Raw genomic sequence first — 21,545 nt, forward strand, 5'->3', positions numbered from 1 at the left:
GTTTTATGGTAAATTTTTTTTTTTTAAAATATAATAACTCTTGGAATTTCTAAAACAAAGTTAAAAGTGCATACTTTTAAGTTTTAATATATAAAATAATGAATTTCAATTTCATTACTATTTAAACAAAATTTTAGAAAAATATTTTAAATTTAAGAAAGGAAAAAAAAATTAAAAAGAAATCAATTGTTTGAATAAGTGAAATGGGCCAAGGTCAAGTGTTCACAAATATGGACTGTGAAACCTTCTTTATTTTTTTTATCTTCAAAGAAAAATTAAATCATTCCTAAAAAAAATGAATATGACTTTTCTCATATGTTAGAAGAAAAATAATGTAATCTACTCAGGTGGTGGAAGTGAGTGAACTCATCGATATTCTTGAACATTTTCCGTTATGTTTAAGGCATTTCAGTGACCGTTATGTTTAAGGCATTTCAGTGACGCTCTGGTTCACTTTTTTTAATTGTTTTTGTCGTAATGGTATCTAAATTGCATTGAGGATCCACCATTATTAGATTGCAAATAAAAACCGTATTTATTTAACGACAATAATAGTCTTAATTTTTTTTATGTTTTATGTTTTAGCTTTTTTTTCCTTTTTAAATACACCAGATTGAGCAGATTTTTATTACCGTGGTTATTTCTTGTAATCACGGTAAAAACACCCTCTTTGTAATAACGATTTATATATATATTAGTCAATGTGTGGAATTAAAAAACGATAATTTCATCAATTATTGATTATTACATATCTTTTTACTAAGAACTTCAATTATTGGTTCATGGATCGATTAAGAATAAGACAAATATAACATCTAAAATCATAAATTGCATTTGCAATTTGCGAGTAATATTTAATTAGGTGACCTTGGTTGAACTTGAAATCTTCCTCCACTTTAAGTCCTCTTCTTTTTAGCAGCAGGGATTCTAACCGCAGGACCACATGCGCTGCCGGGGCAAGCCAGCAGCCCCCGCAGAATGGCTAAAACGGAAAAACCCATGAAAGGGTAGTAAACCATCTGCATCTTCTCTTTACCCTTTCCTGATATATGCATATCTGCCATTATAGGTAGCTGCAAGAAGATACAAATTAAGATTTTAAATTGATCTGTCTTAAATTGACATGAAAACAGATATATTAATCAGTGTATTACCATTGAAGTGAAGACAGTCACACCTAGGATCAAACAAGTTGTTCGAAACCAGGACTTTCCGCCAACAATAGCAAAGAGGTTTAGGACACAAAGTGGCCAGACAAGAAGAATCTCATTCCAGATTAGCCCAACAAAGAATGCGGGCTTCTCTAAAACAAGATAATCCCCAACTTCATTACCGTAAAGATACTTCAGATCCACCAGAACTTTCGGAAACAATTCCTCCGGCAATGCAGACTGGGAAGCAATTAAGGGCACAACCACGGCCAAGGTCAAGCAGAAGGCGAACGACACTGCATCTACAAGCTTCTTCCCACAACCCATTATGTGCTCTGTTTGACTGATCTTCGATCTACTGGGGAAGCCATTGATGAATTATTTATGGGAGTGATGATGATCTGTTCAAGACTTAAACAAATGGAAAATAATAATGGTGAATTTACAAATATGTGAGTAGCACGATCTCAAAGAACACATGCAAATATGCCAATGCCCAATTTCAAGACAGCAAGATCCTTTTACTTTAACCTAATATTTTATTGGATAATAAAACATTACAGCAACTAACATAAATAAATAAGTTGTGTGTATTTTTTTAATATATTGTAATAACATGATGCTGGCTACACCTATAAAGTAGTGTCATGATATCTTCAAAACTATTTGGGTCTTGAAGATTATCATAAACTTAATTTATACAATATACAAAGATGTTATTTCCAAGTGGCAACAAAAGCTTAAATAATTTATTGGCTTCTGCAGTAAGCATTTACTATTTGCATCCTAAACACCAGATTTTCTAGATCGAAAGAGAACCCAACCTCATGGTTGAGCGTTTGGATGTCCTGTACTGGAGCTCGGGCTGGTTAAATCTTTCGTGCTATCACTACTCTTACGCTTAAGAATATCTTTGATCTCCATTTCCTTTCTGTCAACAAAATTAATCAAGCCCTTGAAAGTTGTGGTCCGCCTGATCCTCACGGGCGTTGTTGATGGCTCATCAATCACCGGCTCTGCCCCGGAACTGAACCTACGATATTGTGAACAAATCCTGCAGCAGAATATCATAAGAGCAAGAACACTTGCCAAACCGCAAATCAGGAATAATCCCCAGAAACTATCCAGAGACAGCCTGCTTTCTTCCACTTGAGTTTGTTCAACAGAACACCCATTTCCCGTCAACCACTTGTCATGGATTCTTTGGAGATCCCCGTTTTCTGATAGTTGCAGAATCGACGTCGACAAATCCATTGACAGTGGAGAGTCCCTCTGTAATGCCTGAAAAATCGCCATACCCAAATCAAAAATAAATAAAATTGAATAACAAGATTAACAAATTTCTTTTACTTACAAATCCCCATCCACTCTTTGTGAATTCTTGTCCGACAATCCTGAATTCACAATGAGTATTGTACAAAAGGAGCTCTATGTAAGGAAGCTCATCCACAATGGCAGCCACCCCTCCTCGTTTCGGACCTCTCTCGAGTGCATTGATGTACTCTTCCTGGTCCCTTAATGATTTAAGCCTGGATTCAGGTATGTTAAGTTCTTCGATCAGATAATTATATGCAAATGTACCGTCTTGAACTCCGATCGGATCTGTACTTGAGATCAAGCTGTCAATCCCTTCGATTCCTGACGTCAGCTGTTGCACTGTGAGGATTGATGTCAAGCTAGCCGTGTAGCTTGAATTTATGATCAATACAACCCATAGCCACAAGATCAGCACCAGCCTTGCTAAGGTAGTGGTTGTGTTCTCCCCTATTACCAATTTGAGTATCTTCATTAAGGTTGGTTATCTAAAAACTAGAGAAAATAACAAACAAGTTCGAGGAGAGCGTACTGTGTGAAAAGAACATCGTCGAGAAACTAAACCTGCAAATATTAAAAAGACATCTAGTCAGAAAACATAATATAATAAAAAATCGACGGCCTGACATACCATAAGATTGTTACAAGCTGTTGTCTAGGCGGGCCACGAAATTCTTCATTCGTGCGATGCTCGAGAATCCAAACAACCGAACCCACAAAAAGAAAAAAGATTCCGGTCACAGCCCACATTTCCAAAGAAAATGGCTTGAGAAATGCCCAAGGATTGGATTTCTGGTCTTTGAATGGTGCAACTATGACTAGTCCTGATTCTAAGAAAGGCTGTGTGAAGTCAACAATCCTTGTTCTATTTGTAGTAATTGCAACATCTCCCACAACTGCATCATATTTCTGAAACAACCAAATACATATAAATAATCCAAATAAAAAAGCGAAAACTGAGAAAATAAAGGTCAATGGTTCTCACATCTTGGGTGATGCCGTTAACAAGATTATTGTAACTAGGGTTTCTCAAACCATCGCCAACCAGAATATACACATGAGGAACAGGGTAAGGTAATAAGGCTATAGCCGCTTCAAAAACGTCAATACAATATCCTTTCACCCCAAGTGGGCTACTACTGTCTTTACCAGCAAACGCTTTGAAACTAACACGGTTAGGCACTGCAATTTGCAAAGGCTTTCCATTTTCAGGGAATACCCATCCTCTCGGTTTTGTCGTTGTTTGACCAGGCCATATAATACTGTAAAGATGTTGATTAAGCGTAGACGTGTTTGGAGGTAACTTGTAGATAGTTTCTGGAGCAACAACCGAAAGTCCTGAATGATTTGTCCAGTAACCGACTCTTTGAGAGCCCGTACCTATAATGTTAAGGATATCGTAGGCTGGACGAATTAAATTCTTCTCGTGATCGAACTGAACCTGCCCCGATATTCCCCTGAAGTTCACTCCAAGCAGGTTTTGGAGCAGCTTCTCACCTCCATCGAAAGTACGTAGATTATTCAAACTGTCTGAAAAAGAGATGTTTCCTCCTTCATTCAAGAAACTGTCGAGAGCACGAGCAACAAGCCAAATGGAATCATAGGCATATAATGCATACGAGTTTAAACCTTTCAATCTCGAAGTGAAATCCTTTTTGAGAGATGATTCTGGAGTGTAATGTCGAAAAGTGATGACTCCTTGCAAGAGATCCGTCGTTCCATCACTATGAGTTAACCCTGTCGAATCCAACAAACAAGGAAGCCAATCTGTAGCAATCCAAACGTAACCTGTTGTCATCATCCCAATACGCTTAGCCGAATTGAAGATTCTCATACCCGAATCAGGATTAACATGCACAATATAAACCCGAGATTCAACTAGATTTACTTTATAAAGCAAGTCATCGATATCACTCTGGACAGCTCCAGGTGTAAATGCGGCTTTATAAGAAATCTTGGCTCGGTTCTTGGAAAGAACATCGCCTAATGCAGAGATTCCGTTTCTTCCATAATCATCGTCAACGTAGATTGCAACCACCTCCCTCCAACCGTGATATTCCACGAAGTTAGCAATGGCAAGCATTTGGTAATAGTCACTAGCCGTGGCTCGAAGGAAATATGGATATTGAAGGGAGGAAAGGGTAGGATCTGTGGCTGCAAACGAAACTAGAGGGACTTGCAGTGCATTCGCAACGTGAGAGATAACGTGTGCTATTCCTGAGGACTGTGGACCAACTATAGTAACCATATCTTTCTCCATCATCTGTAAAGCTACAAGAGAAGAATAGAAAGTATGAATTCATATCTATCTTCCTATGAAATTGAAAAGCAGATTAGGATTTAGGATATTTAGTAAGTTATTCACCCACCATCCATAATTCCAAGGAAGCCGCTGCAATTTGTATCACTGAAAGTAAGATTCAATATTGTCTTTGAAAGAATGGTGGGATCAGAATTCACATCTTGAACAGCAGCAGTAATTGCAGGTTTTACAGAACGGCCAATAACTGAATCAAAGGTGAAAAGAGCTGCAATGTTTACAGAATTAGTTGTGTTTGAGGGGGTTTTTGTGATTGATATAGCTTCGGTGGTGGGGAGGCATAGACAAAGAAGTATCAGCCAACCATAGACAAGTAAGCCGACCTCCATTTGAAAGAAACCCAGAAACTGATAGAAGATGGTTCTCACTTGTCAAGAAGAGAAACCCATATTAGCATTTCATCAAGCACGTTGTGTGCATGAAATCTTGTAAAAAAGAAGAGATTTACAGATTAAATTTGAGAAATCAAATCGAAAAGGAAGAGAAGAGAAGAATACTTGTTGTGCAGGAGAAGAATCGAAACACCATTTTAAAGATAGCTTTATTTATAGCATTAGAAATTAGATAGATAGATAGCAATAGAATAATGGAGTCAAACGTGGAAACAACTACAACAAGAACAGAAAAGAAAAGGGTTGAGAGCAAGTGAATAAAGAATAGAGAAAGCTTGAAAAAGAAAAACCCTAAAAAAGAACGTGGAGAGTAATAATAATTGGGGATTGAACCTGGAAGAAGATGAAGGGTTGGTGTTATATTGTGCTCCACGACGACGACTGACTGAGAAGGAGATGTGAACAGGCTTGCAATGTGAGTAAAGAATCGTGCTTTAATTGAGGTGGCTGGCTGGCTGGCCTACTGGTTTTGTTCCAGCTCCATACCCACTTGCCATTTCTTTCTACACAACCGGAAAATGTCTTGACCTCGATCGATCGGTCATCGTTTACTGTAATAAGGACATGCACTCAGTTTGTAAACACAGAAAAGGATGTATTAAATTATTAAGCCTAGTTGTTGGATGGATTAGGGTTCTTTCTTTAGACCATTGTTTTTTCTGGTCTAAAAATAAATTAAATTTGAAATTTGACTTATATGAGAAATAGTTTAAACCCAATCATTATTTGAGGAGTTTAGTGGGTTCAGGGTGTTTAAATACTGTATCCGGAAATTATCACCCATCATTACTTTTAAAATAGGGTCGAGAATTTTGGACCCGACACGAAAATACGATCCGACCCGAACACGAAAAAATCAGGTAGTATCATATTTTTTTTTGTTCGGATCAAAATTAGGTCGACATGTTTAACCTGATTAATAAACATGCCAAAATTGGGTCGACCTAAAATGACATAAAATAAACCCGATAACTTATTTACAAGTTTCGTGTTTTTATTCCCTCATTTTTTTTTTTTTTGTATGTTATTTGTAAACGAATTTGTGATTTAACTTCATTTTTATTTTGTGTTATTGTCATTTTAATTTGAAATAGAGATGTGAATTAATTTCATCGAGTTGAGTTAAGTAAATCGGGTCGAGTTCGGGTCAATTACAAATAAACATGTCAAGTACATGTTAGAGATTTTAACACGAATTACTAAACATGTCTAGGTTAGTATCGTTCAACCTGTTGAACTGTCAACCCAAACCCGTCAATTTGAAACTGACCCGAATTGTCACCCCTATTTAAAATAACCCAGCTTATTTAAAAAAGAGAAATGATTGGGGGAGGGAATTTGAGTGAGGGAATAACAGAGGGAATAATGTGCCGCAATATGATTGGCTGAAAAAATCAAATAATTTCTCTCTCTTCTCTCTTATCTCTTCTCTCTTCTCTCTTTCTTCCCACTTTCCCCTTTTTCTAAACAATGAGGTGATGTCAAGTCATTCTCTCTCATCCCCTTCCTCAAATTCTCTCCCTCTATCACTCCTCTTTAAAAAAAAACTTCAATTCAAAAAATTTTGTATATCACTTTATTCATTGTCTAAAATACTAAAATACATTTTATTTTAAAAAAATTATCATTATATAATAATATATTCTTAAAATTTTGAAAAAAAAAATCATATTCTTTAAAAAAAAAAATCACTAATCATTATTAACTCATCACCTAACCAAAAAAAATATATTATATTTAAAATTTTATATTAAATAAAATAGAAGTTTTGATATTTATAATTTAAATAATGAGATGAAGGACGTGCTCCATTTTAGGTTATTTTGGGTCATTTTCAAATAATTTATATAATATAAAAAGATATATTTTAGTTACTCAATTAAATAATGAGATTTATACAGATGTGAATTATTGAAGAATGAGTTATTTAAGACTAATTCATATAATTAAATATTTATTTAATATATTTAATTATTTAAATTTACATTACTTTTATATTCCATTCAAATTTATATTTTTTAAATACTTAACTTATTCAACACTTAATTTTTTTTAAATATATATTTAATAATGAAGAGAGATAATTATAATTTCATTTATGAAATTAAATGAACCCGGCCCACCAGACCCACTTCCGTATTTAATTAATTGAGATTTAATGCAACTTGTCGTTGATGACTTGATTCTATCTATATATAGGATGTATAATCGGTTATTTGTTTCAATTCCCATTTTAACCTTAAGTTAGGTAGTATATAATATTGCTTAATGTCATGTTTTTTTTTAGAATAATTAATAATTATTTGTCTAAATCTTGTCTCATTTAGTAGATACTAAACTACTTATTATTGGATGATAGATTATAAACTTTATGTTTAATTGGATAAGCTTAACAAAATCTAAAATATATTTTATCAGTTTTAAAAATTAAACTGTTAGAGCTAGTTTAATGAAAGTTTATTTTATCAGTTTTTTTCCTAAAACAAATAACACATGTTTGATAAAAAAAAAAAAAGAGCATATTTTTTTTTTTAAGGTTTATTGACTAAAATATCTTTAAATTATTTTATTTTCTTTCTTTTAAATAAATTTATTTTAAATAATTAAACAAAAAATAATTTTTGTATTTTAATAAATAAATAAAATGATCGTAATCATTATATTTTTGATCGAATGATCAAATTGAGACTCTTAGTTGGGAATGGGAAAAATTGAGATTTCAAATTTTTAAACCTCAAAATTTTAGTATTTTTTCATAGTTTCAAACTTCTTATTATTACTATAATAAATAAAATATTAATGTCACTTATTTAACAATCGACGTACGAATTAAAGATTGTGTCTACCTATTCAGATAATCGGTTGTGACTAAATTAATATTTAATTAAAAAATAAAGTGGGTTTTGTTTTAATTTAATTACTAAGTAAAAATCATTTAAAAAAGTGAGGTTTAATTTAATTGTAAGTAAAAATCATGAAGAAAACCTTAAAAACTGAAGGATTAAACAAGTAATGATAAATGTCACTTACAAAGTGGAAGGTGGGGTTATTTGTTTTTAATTTAATTATTATTTTAAATTTGTATTTTATTTTATTTTTTTCAAATCTGTAATTATATCATTATTAATTTTAAAAAATAATGAGATTAGGGTCTTCATTTGCTTTTAATTTGAAAATAATAATTTTTAATTTAATCATGATAATTTGTTTTCGTCATTACCTCACACTACATTCATGTGTTATTTTTTAACATATTTTTAGTTGTAACTAAAAGTCATTATATTACTATATTAGTCTAAATTAATAATCAATCTTACATACACAATTGGTTGCTTACAAATAAGGTTAGCTTTTAAAATAAATGAAAGTGTTTTTTTTTTTTTTAAAGTTAGTATAATAACAATATTACCTATTTAAGAATCATCTTGTAATTGAGGAACAGTTTAAGAATAAAAATTACTAATTATTCCTTCTTTTATTTACTGTTCCTCAATTATACTTATTCCTTCTTTTATTCTCACATTAGAGTATGAAAACATCCTTTTATCATATTTTAAAATATTTTAAGAAACATTTAACCAAATAATATTCCATCAAAATAATAATATTTTAGTAAATAATACTCTACCGACCTGTAAAGAATATTCAACAATAATAAATGAAAAAATATATAAAGCTTGTTCAGTTTGAAGTTATTTAAATAAAAAATATTGATGTCATTTGATTTTGAGAAGATAATATTTTTGGTCAAAATATTTAAAAGGGATAATAAATTGTTTTTTTAAAATAAAATTATTAAAAATATATATATATTTTTATTAATAATTTTAGTGATATATTTGATGAGATATTAAATGAAATATTTAATTGTTATTGAATTTAAAAATAAAAAATAGTCAACAAGGTTAGTGTCTTGTTAATCTTGCTGTCAAATGAAAGTCTTATAGTTTGATTAATAAAATCTAAACTAATACGTTTTAAAATATTAAAGTTTGGTAGAAGGTCACATGTTCAGCTTTAAAATAATATATATATATATATATATATATATATATATATATATAAATAAAATAATAATGTATAATAGACTTATTTTTACCTATCATATAGTAAATATAGACATAACTGGTTATAAAAAATAATAATAACATATATTATAATAAAAATGGACATGTGCATATTATATTATTACCAATCAATATACAATATATTCAATATTTTAAACCTCATAACATCATGTTTAAATATTATATCCTTAATAAAATCAATTTCAAATGATAGTTAAATATTTATAATTTATAAACTGTCTGTTAAAATAATATTTTTATTCAATATTTTTTATGATATTAATTAAATAGTATCATTCTTTTAAAAAAGTAACTATTTGACAGAAGTGATGGGAATATTAGTGTGAAGAAACAAGAGAAGAAAAAGGTAGGTTTAGGGACAAGGAGTATAAAAGAATAAAAATGGTGGATCATAATTCTCAATAATTTGTCTTTCAATTTCTTCATGCAGAATCTTACACATGTTCTTGTAACTAATAATTATTTCTTAAATTAAATTAGGATCACCAATCATAACTCTAATTTAGTTATTTTTGGTTTAATTTTTTAAATAATCTTAATCAAATAATATTGTATCACTTTTATTAATTATATCATTTAATTCACTAATTAAAATATTTTATTTATTTATTTTATCATTATATATTAATATTTAAAAAAAATATAGAATTGATTTACAAAATTCAAAGTTTAACAAGCTCAAAGTTCTTATTGGAATATAAGATTTATTTCACATTTTAAACAAGAGGATTTGTAGTTGAGCTATTGATGGATGCAAATGATGTTGACTAAAATTTTAAAAACAAATTGTATAGCAAAAAAATATTAAGGAAATCAAATAATAGATGCAATTAGTTAAATAAAGGGTTTGTTTCATTTAGTTTATACTCACTTATTTAAGTTTATTTTAAAGTAAGTATGATTATATTCATAAGTTTAAGCTCTCAACTTGTTTTATATTTATATGTATATATATTATTTATTTTCAAATATTAACAACTTTATTTTTTTCTTTTTATAAATTATCAACAATAAATAACTCACTATTAAATTATATATTTTTAATATTTTTACTCTAAATAATTTGAATTTGTTATTAACATAATTATAACTATTAATAAATTTCTTAAATTAAAAAAATAATTTAATTAGATAAATAAAAATCAATTAAAGAAAAACATCATATATATATAAGAATATTTTATTAGTTTTTTAAAAATTTATATCGATATCACTATAAATTTATACATACATATATTTATATTATAATATAAATATATATTATTATTATTTTATATAATTAATTATTAAATAAGTTATATATATAAAATATAGAAAAATGAAAAAAGAAAGAGAAATTATAATAAAAGAATAAGACACTGTAAAATAAAATAAGGGAGGTAATGAAAAAAATTATGTTTAATTATAAAAAAATTAATAATTTTTAAATTAATGTAACAAATTATTATATAAATATATATAAGTTTATAAACTTGATCAAACTAAGAAAAATCATAATTTTAAGTTTCAAAGTTGGATCATATATATTTTCTTAGAATCTATTCAACTCTGTATTTGTTTATTTTAACATTCCCATTAAATAAGTGTTTTTTCAAAGTTGGATCATATTTTCTTAGAATCTTTTCAACTCTGTCTTTGTTTATTTTAATATTCCCATTAAATAAGTGGTTTTGATATATTTAATAGTTTGATTTTTTTTTTCTAAATTATTCGTGAAAAAATGTTTAATTTTATTTATTTTGTTGTTTTTGATTTCGGCAACATCCCACTAATTTATTGTTTTTTATTTGCTCTAATTTTCAGCTTATTTATTAAACACTAAAAAATGCTTGATTTTATTTATTTGTGATAATTTAATTGATAATATTACTTAATAACTTATTACACAATCACAAATTATATAAATTTATAAGTTGAATCAAACTAATCCTTAGTTTACACGTTGAGAATTGAGATCCATTAAAATGAATTTAGCTAAAATCCAAAATTTAATTAAACTATAAAAAAAATCATTAATCATATCTAACTCAATATGCAAGTGGTGACGGGATACATTGAATATATAGAGCCTTTATCCTTTGAGATGCTCACATAGTGATGATATTCTCTCAATTTATTCCAATTTCAAATACCAACTTAACTTGAATAATATTATTGAACTAAATCATGTTTACTAAAAATATATAGTATTATATATATGTTCAAGTTTAAAAAGGTGACGTTTGTATATGAATAATTAAAACAACTCTAGAGCCTTTTTTTCATGTATTATTTAAAAATAGTTAATTTAGGTGATTTTGAGTAGGTAAGCAAATATTTTGTAAAGAAAATTATATATAATTATAAAATAATTTATTTATTTTAAAAAATAAAAGATATTTTTTAATTAATAAATTGAATTGTCTGATTAATAAGAAAGTAGTTGAGATGATTTCAAATCATAATTGAATTTTTGAAAAAAAGTCAACTTAATGAATTTATATAGGAGATGAATAAACAAATAGTCTTTAAATTTAAGGGTCTCCTCCATTGGAGCTGAACTTAGATATTTTCTAAGGTAAAATTGCCACTTTAATCTGTTACTGTAATTAATAAAAATCTCTAATCTCAAAGACAAATAAGATGTGGATTTTTATTTAAATTTGCACCATTAATCTTCTCTTCCAATATTTTATTAGTTAAAATAACTTCAAAAGAAACACAAAATAAGAGATCTAACATAAAAGAACAAACAAATAACTCAACCCAATTATTGTTTTCATTGCAATATGGTTCTGCTCAAAGAGCAGGTACAAGGAAAGAGTTGAAGGAAATACAAATAAATTTAAAAAATCAATAGTAGAACTCATGAAAAGATCCTAAATGCTGGAAAAAACAATTTATTTCTTGCAGTTGCAAAATTTATTAGCCTGCAGTTGAAAGTAAATTGAACCTACTCAGGTAGACAGGTAGGTAAGGTAATAATAGATGAGTTTGTGGTCTTCTTGAAACAACTTCATTTGTTTCAACTTTTCAAAACAATGCTTACTGTTTATTGCTTACTCAATTGTCTGATAACATAAGGAAGTATGCCTCCATGGTCAAAGTAAGCCAACTCTACCTGCAAATACAAACATTTGTTAAACAACCAAAATCTCAACTAGACCCACCAGACATCATGTTATACATACCTCAGTGTCGAACCGAACTGTGCAGGTGAAGGATTTTCCGTTGTCTGTTTTAACAGTGACATCTTGGCCAGGTCTAATCTCGCTAATTTTGGTTGGTAGGTCAATGGTGTATCGTTCGTGACCTGTCAATCCAAGTGAATCTGCATCCTCACCGGACTTGAAGCAAAGTGGAACAATACCCATTCCAACCAAATTGCTTCTGTGAATCCTCTCAAAACTCTTTGCAATCACTGCCTTAACTCCCTGTTGTTTAAAACAAAACTTACAATAACTACATGGAGGAAAAAAATAAATAAGCATATTAGATTTTGTATCGCACTAACCAACAGCATTGGTCCTTTGGCTGCCCAGTCACGAGAGCTTCCACTTCCATACTCTGCTCCAGCCAATACTATTGTATCATGTCCATCAGCTTTGTACCTCTTAACAAGTTATATGCAGTTCTCATGTTAATAGTTTGATTAACAATTGAAAGATTAAATATAGAACAGAACAACTCTTACAGTGGCTGCGTCAAACACATAAAGTTTCTCTCCAGTAGGAATATGAGTTGTCTTAGGGCCGACTTCTCCATTCAACAGCTTATTAACTAGACGGATATTAGCAAAAGTTCCTCTAGCCATGATTTCGTCATTTCCACGACGGCTACCATAAGAGTTGAAATCTTTCCTCTCCACCCCACGCTCAAGAAGATACTTTGCAGCTGGACTATCCTTATTTATGCTTCCAGCTGGGGAAATGTGATCGGTTGTGATACTGTCTCCAAAGTTCAGCAAACAGTATGCATCCTTCACTGAAGAAGGACCTGGAGGCTCCATTGTCATGTTCTTGAAATACGGTGGCTCGTGAATGTATGTGGAACTTTCATCCCATGAGTACAGTTTAGCTGCAGTAGTTGAAAGTTCATTCCACATTGGATTTCCCTTTGTGATCGCCTCGTAAGTACTCTTGAACATATCAGGCAAGACGCTAGATTGAACAACCTAGTAGGAATAGACATCGGTTAGAATGGCTTATAAAAATTATATTGTGACGTAGCGTTACTGATTATTACAAAGGGCCTGATTTTTTTACCTCAGCGATTTCTTCTGTGGATGGCCAGATATCCCTGAAAAAGACATCCTTCCCATTCTTCCCAACTCCAATAGGCTCCTTATCAAAGTCAATGTCAACCTACAGAAAAGAAAAAATGAAATTATCAAAAAGAAATGTAGGGAAATTACAAGCATAAATTTTCATCGTTGTTACTTACAGTTCCAGCAAGGGCATAGGCAACAACTAAAGGAGGTGAAGCAAGATAATTGGCCCTTGTCAAGGCATGAACACGTCCCTCAAAGTTTCGATTCCCAGAAAGAACTGCAGATGCCACAATATCTACAGAGGAGAGAAGGTAAAGTCAGATATGGAGACTGGAGAAGAATAGAAGGAAACACAGCTACAGAATTACCATTTTCAGAGATTGCAGAAGCAACTGATTCGTCCAGATCTCCAGAATTTCCAATGCAAGTTGTGCAACCATATCCAACAATATTGAAACCCTGCTCATTCAAGTATTTCTGCAGTCCACTGCATCAAATAGAAAAAGAAGACACTTTTATAAATGATAAAATCCCAAAATCACCAGATTTTTCATTATGCGTCTCCATAACAGATATTGGATGGTTTATGTTTGAACAAGTGATTAACACTTAAAAGGCATAACTTTAGAAAAATAGCAACGTTAACAGTACCTTTGAAGCAAATATTTTGTTACCACACCAGAACCAGGAGCAAGACTTGTTTTCACCCATGGTTTGACCTGTCATAAAAATACCAGCACAAAGGAGAATTTAAGATACCAAATCACCCAATAAATTTGGGAAGACTGACAATATTTACCAATAATCTTCAAATGGAATACCTTTAGTCCCAGTTCACAAGCCTTTTTAGCAACTAGAGCAGCACCGAGCATGACACTTGGATTTGATGTATTAGTGCAGCTAGTGATAGCAGCAATCACCACACTTCCATGTTTGAGCTCCGCAGGTTGCCCATGAAATGAAAACTTAGCCACCTTGTCTTGAGTCTCTTTTGGTATAGCGAATCCCTATCAATATTTATTTACACATTACAAAGTTTGCAGTTTTAAGTAGAGTAATAAAGTTAACTGTCTTTCTTATTCCCTTTCACTCTCTACATAAAATGATAATTTGGGCAAGTAGGTAATCACAAGACAACAAAGAAACACATATAACCTTGAATCCAACTTTATTGTCAAGGCAAGAGTGCCAATCAGCCTTCATCTCTTTCAGAGGAACACGGTCATGCGGTCTGTAAATAAAAACTGGAGTTAAACGTTACTGTAAAAGCAACTGCCTGTGAAAACACAATCCATAAGTACAAGTAAGGACCTCTTTGGACCAGAGATACAAGGCTCAACGTCTGAAAGGTCCAGATTCAGATAAGAAGAGTACGCTCTTTCTACTTGAGGCTGAATATTTTGGGGGAGGAAGATGGGTTATAACCATAAAACAAAACTCAGATTAAAACAGAGAATTAAAGTTTATACCTCGTTATAGTCAACAAACATGTTGTTAGCTCGCAAGTATGCTTCAATCATTGCGATCTGTTTTTAGGGAGGAGAAGAAGAATAACATAGGATAAGATAACAACATCACTGTGATCATCTTCACTGTGACCAAAACCACATGTGAAGAAACAAGCAGATGGGTGGATGAAAATACTCACGGTTTCATCACTTCTTCCAGTCAACTTAAGATATTTCAAGGTGACGTGATCCACAGGAAAGAAACCCATTGTTGCACCATATTCAGGAGACATATTGGCGATGGTGGCTCTGTCAGCCAATGATATCTCTCCAACACCATTTCCTAATCACAAATTGCAATTTAAACAGTGAGGGTAGAAGTAAATTAACCAAGAAAGTTTAAAGTCTTGGAACATTTTTTATTACCATAAAACTCAACAAATTTGCCAACGACGCCATGCTTCCTTAGAATTTGGGTAACCGTTAAAACCAAATCAGTAGCTGTCACTCCGTTGGGCAGCTTTCCAGATAATTTGAATCCAACCACACCAGGCAATACCATGCTCATTGGCTGTTATTGTAGAAAAAAGTAAATCATCACCAGGAAAGTTCTTTATTGCATTAAGTTTTGCAGAACTGATAAAAGCAAATTTCATTATAAATTGAAAAAGCATTGTGTTGTATTAACTTTCACATAGTTGACAACAGAAAACTGAGATACAAGTACATTGAAAGGACATTTATTGAAGATCCAAAATGAAAGAAAACAGAGTCAGTTACCTGTCCAAGCATTACTGCTTCTGCCTCGATACCTCCGACTCCCCAACCAGCCACTCCCAATCCATCAATCATGGTGGTGTGGGAATCGGTTCCAACCACACTGTCTGGATAAAGAAGTCCACTAGAATTAAACACAACCCTCCCTAGATATTCAAGATTAACCTGAAAAACAATAACAAGATGAACTATATATTTCAACAAAATAAAGCTAACTACAAATAATTCAAAAACCAAGTGAAAAACTAAAGTATTTTTTTATGTAATAGTTACACATTAATTAATACATCAAACAGATCAATAACAGCAGCACCATTTAATAGTCGGCTACAGACCTGATGAACAATGCCAGATCCTGGAGGTACAACAAGCATATTCCTGAAAGCAGTCGAGCCCCACTTAAGAAATGCAAATCTTTCCTTGTTCCTTTGGAACTCTAGCTCCATATTTGCTTGCACTGCATTCTCTGATCTTGCAACATCAACTTGAACTGAGTGATCAATGACTAAATCCACAGGAACCTACATGCAGGATAGTAATCATGGAAAACAATTATGAAACTGATGAATCTGAAAAGTCTCAGAGAATATCAAATTAATGACTCATAACAAGAGACCATCAAGTGCACCCATAATTTTAAGTAAGATCTCTTGCAGAAAAATCCTCAGAAAGAATTAGGCTGCTATGATTCTCATTTCTTACATCAACAATTCAAGAAATTCCTAGGGACATTCTTCCGGATTCAGGATATTGTTTTACTATTCTATTTTACTCACTATAGTGATAAGGAATAGAAGTGTAAAATTCAGATAAAATCATAAAACTTAGTAATATAGAGAAGATATATATGCTAGTTACGGCTGATCTGGTTAAATTTTTTCAAGGGTTACAATCTCAAATTGGGCTATATTTCTGATTGAGATGGATATATTAGTAAAAATAAAAACATAAAAGAAGGCAACAAAGGTTTCTTTTATTCTGATTTTCTTCTTTATGCATGTAAAATGATTAATCTTTGTACATAATTGTGGCAAAGAACTACTCACCAAAGGATTGATTTTGTCTGAGTCACTTCCAAGCTTGTTCATGGCATCACGCATACAAGCAAGGTCAACAACAGCTGGTACACCAGTAAAATCCTGAAACATTATACCTAAGAGATTAGATTACATCAACATGTATGCACATGAATAGCGAGAAAAGAGCAATCACCTGCAAAAGTACACGAGCTGGTTTGAAGGGAATCTCCACTTGTTTAGGAGAGGTATTTTCCCAATCAATTATCTTTTCAACATCCCCTTTAGTTACTTGGAAGTTGTCACAGTTCCGAATTGCGGATTCAAGAAGTATCCGAATAGAGTAAGGCAACTTATCTACACACACAGAAGTAAAAACATTTAGAAAAGGATGATCAAAAGGAGATGTACTATGCATCAACAAAATTACCAATCCTCGGATCATTTAGAGCAGGGAGGCTATAGAATTTTCCAAACTCCCCACCACCGGGCTTAGGAAGGCTGGTCAATATCGAGTTGAAAGCATTTTCGGATGCTGAGAACAAACAGGGGAAAAAGATAAGAACTTTATAATCCATATATCGAAATTAAGGCTACAAAACGATGTGATTTCAGAATTTAAAACATACCCATGGTAGCGATAGTTCTATGGAATCGTTCAATAACAGAGGGAACACTCCTGATCTGAGCTGTCAGGCTAGCAGGAGACCTCCAATCGACGCCGTGACTCCACCGCGGAGCAGAGCAACGTAAGTAACGGAAAGCCGGAGAGGAACTTAGAGATCTATACTGATGCGATAGAGCTGGGGAAGAAGGGGTAGTATTTGTAGATAGAGATGAATAAGACGATGAGGAATCAGCGAGAGATGATCTGGATGCACGGCGAAGTGCAGCGGATGAACGAATGGTTTTATACATGATGGAGAAAGAGATTATGAATGCATTCAAATGAAAGATTATTATTATTATTATTGTAACGGTAATGCAAACAAAGGAGTAATGGAGGTGACTGATCGAGAAAATGATTGAGCGATGAGAGAGAAAGAGAGTGGAGTATGGCGGGCGTGTGGAGAGCAGAATGACCTAGGGTTGCGTGCCTGGATATTTTAGAAGAAGAAAGAAGAAGAAGACGATACCGGTTCAGTTCGGAACTCGAGATCGAACAAAATGGAATGGATAGAGAGAAAAGTGCGGCGAGTTGACTCGGACGTTGTAATAACTTTACAATAAATAGTAACTCACCACAATGTCCAATAATAGAATTTAATTAATACTGATTTTTTTCCTTTCTTAAATACAATATATTAGCCATCAATATATATTATATATTAACTTTTTTTTATTTAATTTAGGAAACATAAAATAAATAGTATTTATTAAATGACTTAACTAATTTGTTTATTACTTTCGGAAATTGTTTGATATTTGGTTATTTTTATGGTTTTATTAAAAAAAATTTATATTAAATCTGTTTGATATTTTTTTTTAAATCGGTTTTGGGAAATTTTTTATTTTTTCCTTCCATTGAATGATTTTTAAATAATGATAATTTTGGTATTTTGATAAATAAAAAGATTGAGTTTTTGATAAATATTACTTAAAACTCCATTTTTTTATCAAGCTCAATGATAAGATTCGGTTTAAGAGACCAAAATTTCACAAACTTGATTTTAACTGAAAACGCTTTGAATTGAAGTGGGATGTCATTCTAGTTTTCTTAATTAAAAAAAAAAATATATTACATAAAAATCTAAAGATCAAACAATACCTAGTATACCTAATTTTTTTCACTCATTCTAGTTTTATTATGAGATTTTATAATTCAATTGTAATATATGAATAAGTTCTATTCTTATAAATAAAGTAGGAAGTAAAAGAATAAGATCCTCTTTTACGGCTTCCCTCTAGGAGTGAGCAAAATAATTTTTACAAAAAAAAAATAATATATATATATATATATTACTTTGCCCTACTTGTAAAAAGAAACATGCAACCCCAATAAAAGGAGCAGGATTCTCTTCTCCCAATTTACCATGCTCTTCATGTTTTCTGTCACAAAAGGAGGAACAATATTATAAATTAAAAAAATATTTTTTTTATTTACAATATTACTCTTCCCATTAAAAAGAAACAAGGAAAACATGATAAAATTAAAATAGTAAGATAGAGGTTGAGAAAGTAATAAAGATAGTCTTTTAATTTCAAGATAGTGTTTGTTAAGTAGGATTATCCTTTATATATAGGATAATAATTCACACAGTAGATTTGATTAAGTATTTTAGTTGAAATTTTTGTACAAATAGTGTTTATATTTATATATCAAACTAGGTACAAATTTGTACCTAGTCAAACTAGTTACAAAGCATTATAAACAAATTGATTCCAAATTTACCCTTATATTTATATTATACTTTTTCTTTGTAAGCTTATTTTTTAAAAAGTTCATCCATAACTTATTCTCTCTTTTTATTTTTACTTTTTCATGTTATATTTAAATTTATTTTTTATTTTAATTTTATACTTTATAATTTTATTTTGAATAAATTAATTCTAATACACATGGATTGAGAGATAAGTCTCTTCCATTTTACGAGGATTGATGTATTGTATTTGGAAAAGATAGAACAACTGAAAATTTGTTGAAGGACCTGCAGAAGCAATGACAGTTGGAGAATGAAGTGGAACTAATGATATAGAGTATGAAAATGTAGGAAAAGAACCTACATCGGGGTCAAATCATGCAAGAACTAGTGAGGTAGAAGAAAGAAGACCGAGTAAGAAAAATAAATACTTTGTATTTGACATGTTATCTTAATTACACTTTTTATAATTAAACTTTTCGAATCTATATAACTTTGTTATCAAAGAAGATAATATATGGTGTCAATCTTATTAATTATGGAGTAGTGTGAATAGCTTGGTTGTGAATCATTTTATTTTATCAATTAGATATATTCTTAAATGAGATAAAAAAAAATTATTTATTACTATAGTCATGATTTAATATAGTGGTAAGAAATTTGATTCTTAAATGAGATCTAAAGAGTTTAAGATTTCCCTATGAACAAATAAGTAAAAGAACTATAGGTGAGAAGCAAAATTTCAATATTGAACATGAACAAAGGACTACATTTGATAACATCATTTTATAATTGTTCACAAATTTATGATAAAATTATTTTATAACATTACACAAAATGTGTTCATAAATTTTTGTTAACATCATTTTATAACATAACACAAAATGTGTTCACAAATTACAAACAATAATAAAAAAAAATACATTAATAAAGAGAAATAATAAAAAAAATTAAATAAATATTAATTTAACAATTAAATTAAATTTATATAAATATAAAGGACAAAAATGTCTTTTACATTTTATACAACATTTTATACTACTAACAAAACAAAAAATTATAAAATCTATACAATTTATAACCCTCTTATATTTTCAACCAAATACAAATAACATATATAACTTATACCTCTTAATACCCCTTCCAACTTATAACCCCTACAAATAATATCTATATAACTAATATCATATAACAAACGCTACCCAAATGTATAAATTAATATTTTATTATAAATAGGGGTTGAATAGGCTTGAATATTTGATTTTTTTAATGACCGATTAGGTTGTATATTTGTTATAATTTTAAGGACGAAATATTCACTCATCCAATCATTTATCAAACTGTATATAGTTATCTTTATTTTAATATTCTTGAATAATGTTTTTGTTATGACGTTAAATTCGTGTTATTTTTAAAATTTATATAATTTTTCACAATTTATTTTAATACATTGATATTATATATTTAAGTTTTTTTATTATTTATTTTATATTGAGAGATGTCAACCGTCATCCTTAAGATCAATAATCCTTAAGATCAATAAGTTTATAAAAAAATTCATTTATAGTTGATCAAGGTGTATACTCTGGAAACTAAACAACAAAGTGGGAGGGTCGTTGAAGTTATCAATAGAAATATAAATAACCGTTGAGATAGTCATTATAAGAAGAAAACACATTCAATTATTATGTTTTTCCTTAAAAATGATGTATCAGTGTTGTCTCATAATAGGATAATGTCGATGGGTTATAGTTGAAATTTGAGAGCCTTTACAGGGTGAAGTCGTTCACTAACAAACTATTTTTAAGCAACGTGTGTTCACCCTGCAAATGCAAGAAGATATGTCAATATCATATAAAACAATTGTTATAGTTGAATTCTATTATTTTATAATTAAGAAATATTGATATTAAAGTTGATGATCAAGATATTTTTTTATTTTGTTAGTATTTTTGTCAATATCATATAAAACAATTGTGTAGTCTTACATGGTTGAGAAAGATTGAATAAGTTTGTTAGACCGCTTGTTGTGCTTCTTCTTTTTCCTTTGTCAATTACATTCGCTGGTAAACAACCCGAGACTTAATTATCTAAAATTATATTAGTTGTCTTATGTCGTAGATCCCTCGAATAATGGGCAGACTTGACGTCTTCAACTTATTGTGTTTTTTCTCTTTCTTTCGCCCATTACCTTCGTTGTAAACAACCCGATACTTAATTGTCCATAATTATACCCCCAACTATTTTATGGCGCAACTCCTTAGAATAAGAGTAGTCTAACAATTTTAATGTATTTTTCCCAACAATGAAAGACTACTCAAAATTTTCATATGATCTCTACAAACATACTAACAAAATTAAAGCAAAATTTTCATCGACAACCTTAACATTAATATTCCTTAATTCTAATATAAATAGAATTCAATTAAT

General features: G+C 30.5%; 3 protein-coding genes across 3 annotated transcripts; all 3 read right to left on the bottom strand.

Annotated features, from left to right (window-relative positions):
* Window positions 1-714: 714 nt before the first annotated feature.
* On the bottom strand, window positions 715-1,505 carry LOC124937415 (sigma intracellular receptor 2-like). Its single transcript, XM_047477678.1, has 2 exons — window positions 1,155-1,505; window positions 715-1,073 (listed from the first exon to the last, which is right to left on the bottom strand). The coding sequence occupies exons 1-2, from the start codon at window positions 1,476-1,478 to the stop codon at window positions 897-899; spliced, it is 501 nt and encodes a 166-aa protein (XP_047333634.1). The 5' UTR covers window positions 1,479-1,505; the 3' UTR covers window positions 715-896.
* Window positions 1,506-1,778: 273 nt separating this feature from the next.
* LOC124937414 (glutamate receptor 3.4-like) lies at window positions 1,779-5,699 on the bottom strand. The gene is made up of 7 exons (XM_047477677.1): window positions 5,511-5,699; window positions 4,835-5,210; window positions 3,451-4,736; window positions 3,097-3,374; window positions 2,998-3,029; window positions 2,506-2,915; window positions 1,779-2,432 (listed from the first exon to the last, which is right to left on the bottom strand). Exons 2-7 carry the CDS (start codon window positions 5,112-5,114, stop codon window positions 1,977-1,979), a joined length of 2,742 nt encoding a protein of 913 aa, XP_047333633.1. The 5' UTR covers window positions 5,115-5,210; window positions 5,511-5,699; the 3' UTR covers window positions 1,779-1,976.
* Window positions 5,700-11,985: 6,286 nt separating this feature from the next.
* On the bottom strand, window positions 11,986-17,863 carry LOC124940498 (aconitate hydratase, cytoplasmic). Its single transcript, XM_047481019.1, has 20 exons — window positions 17,385-17,863; window positions 17,186-17,290; window positions 16,952-17,112; window positions 16,786-16,878; window positions 16,075-16,260; window positions 15,743-15,904; window positions 15,389-15,533; window positions 15,163-15,305; window positions 14,984-15,040; window positions 14,826-14,905; window positions 14,670-14,745; window positions 14,336-14,521; window positions 14,166-14,233; window positions 13,883-14,001; window positions 13,688-13,809; window positions 13,510-13,608; window positions 12,939-13,418; window positions 12,759-12,857; window positions 12,436-12,678; window positions 11,986-12,365 (listed from the first exon to the last, which is right to left on the bottom strand). The coding sequence occupies exons 1-20, from the start codon at window positions 17,671-17,673 to the stop codon at window positions 12,297-12,299; spliced, it is 2,982 nt and encodes a 993-aa protein (XP_047336975.1). The 5' UTR covers window positions 17,674-17,863; the 3' UTR covers window positions 11,986-12,296.
* Between the last annotated feature and the right edge of the window lie 3,682 nt (window positions 17,864-21,545).

The sequence above is a fragment of the Impatiens glandulifera genome, chromosome 5 (assembly GCF_907164915.1).
Source record: "Impatiens glandulifera chromosome 5, dImpGla2.1, whole genome shotgun sequence".
In the NCBI taxonomy this organism is placed as follows: Eukaryota; Viridiplantae; Streptophyta; class Magnoliopsida; order Ericales; family Balsaminaceae; genus Impatiens; species Impatiens glandulifera.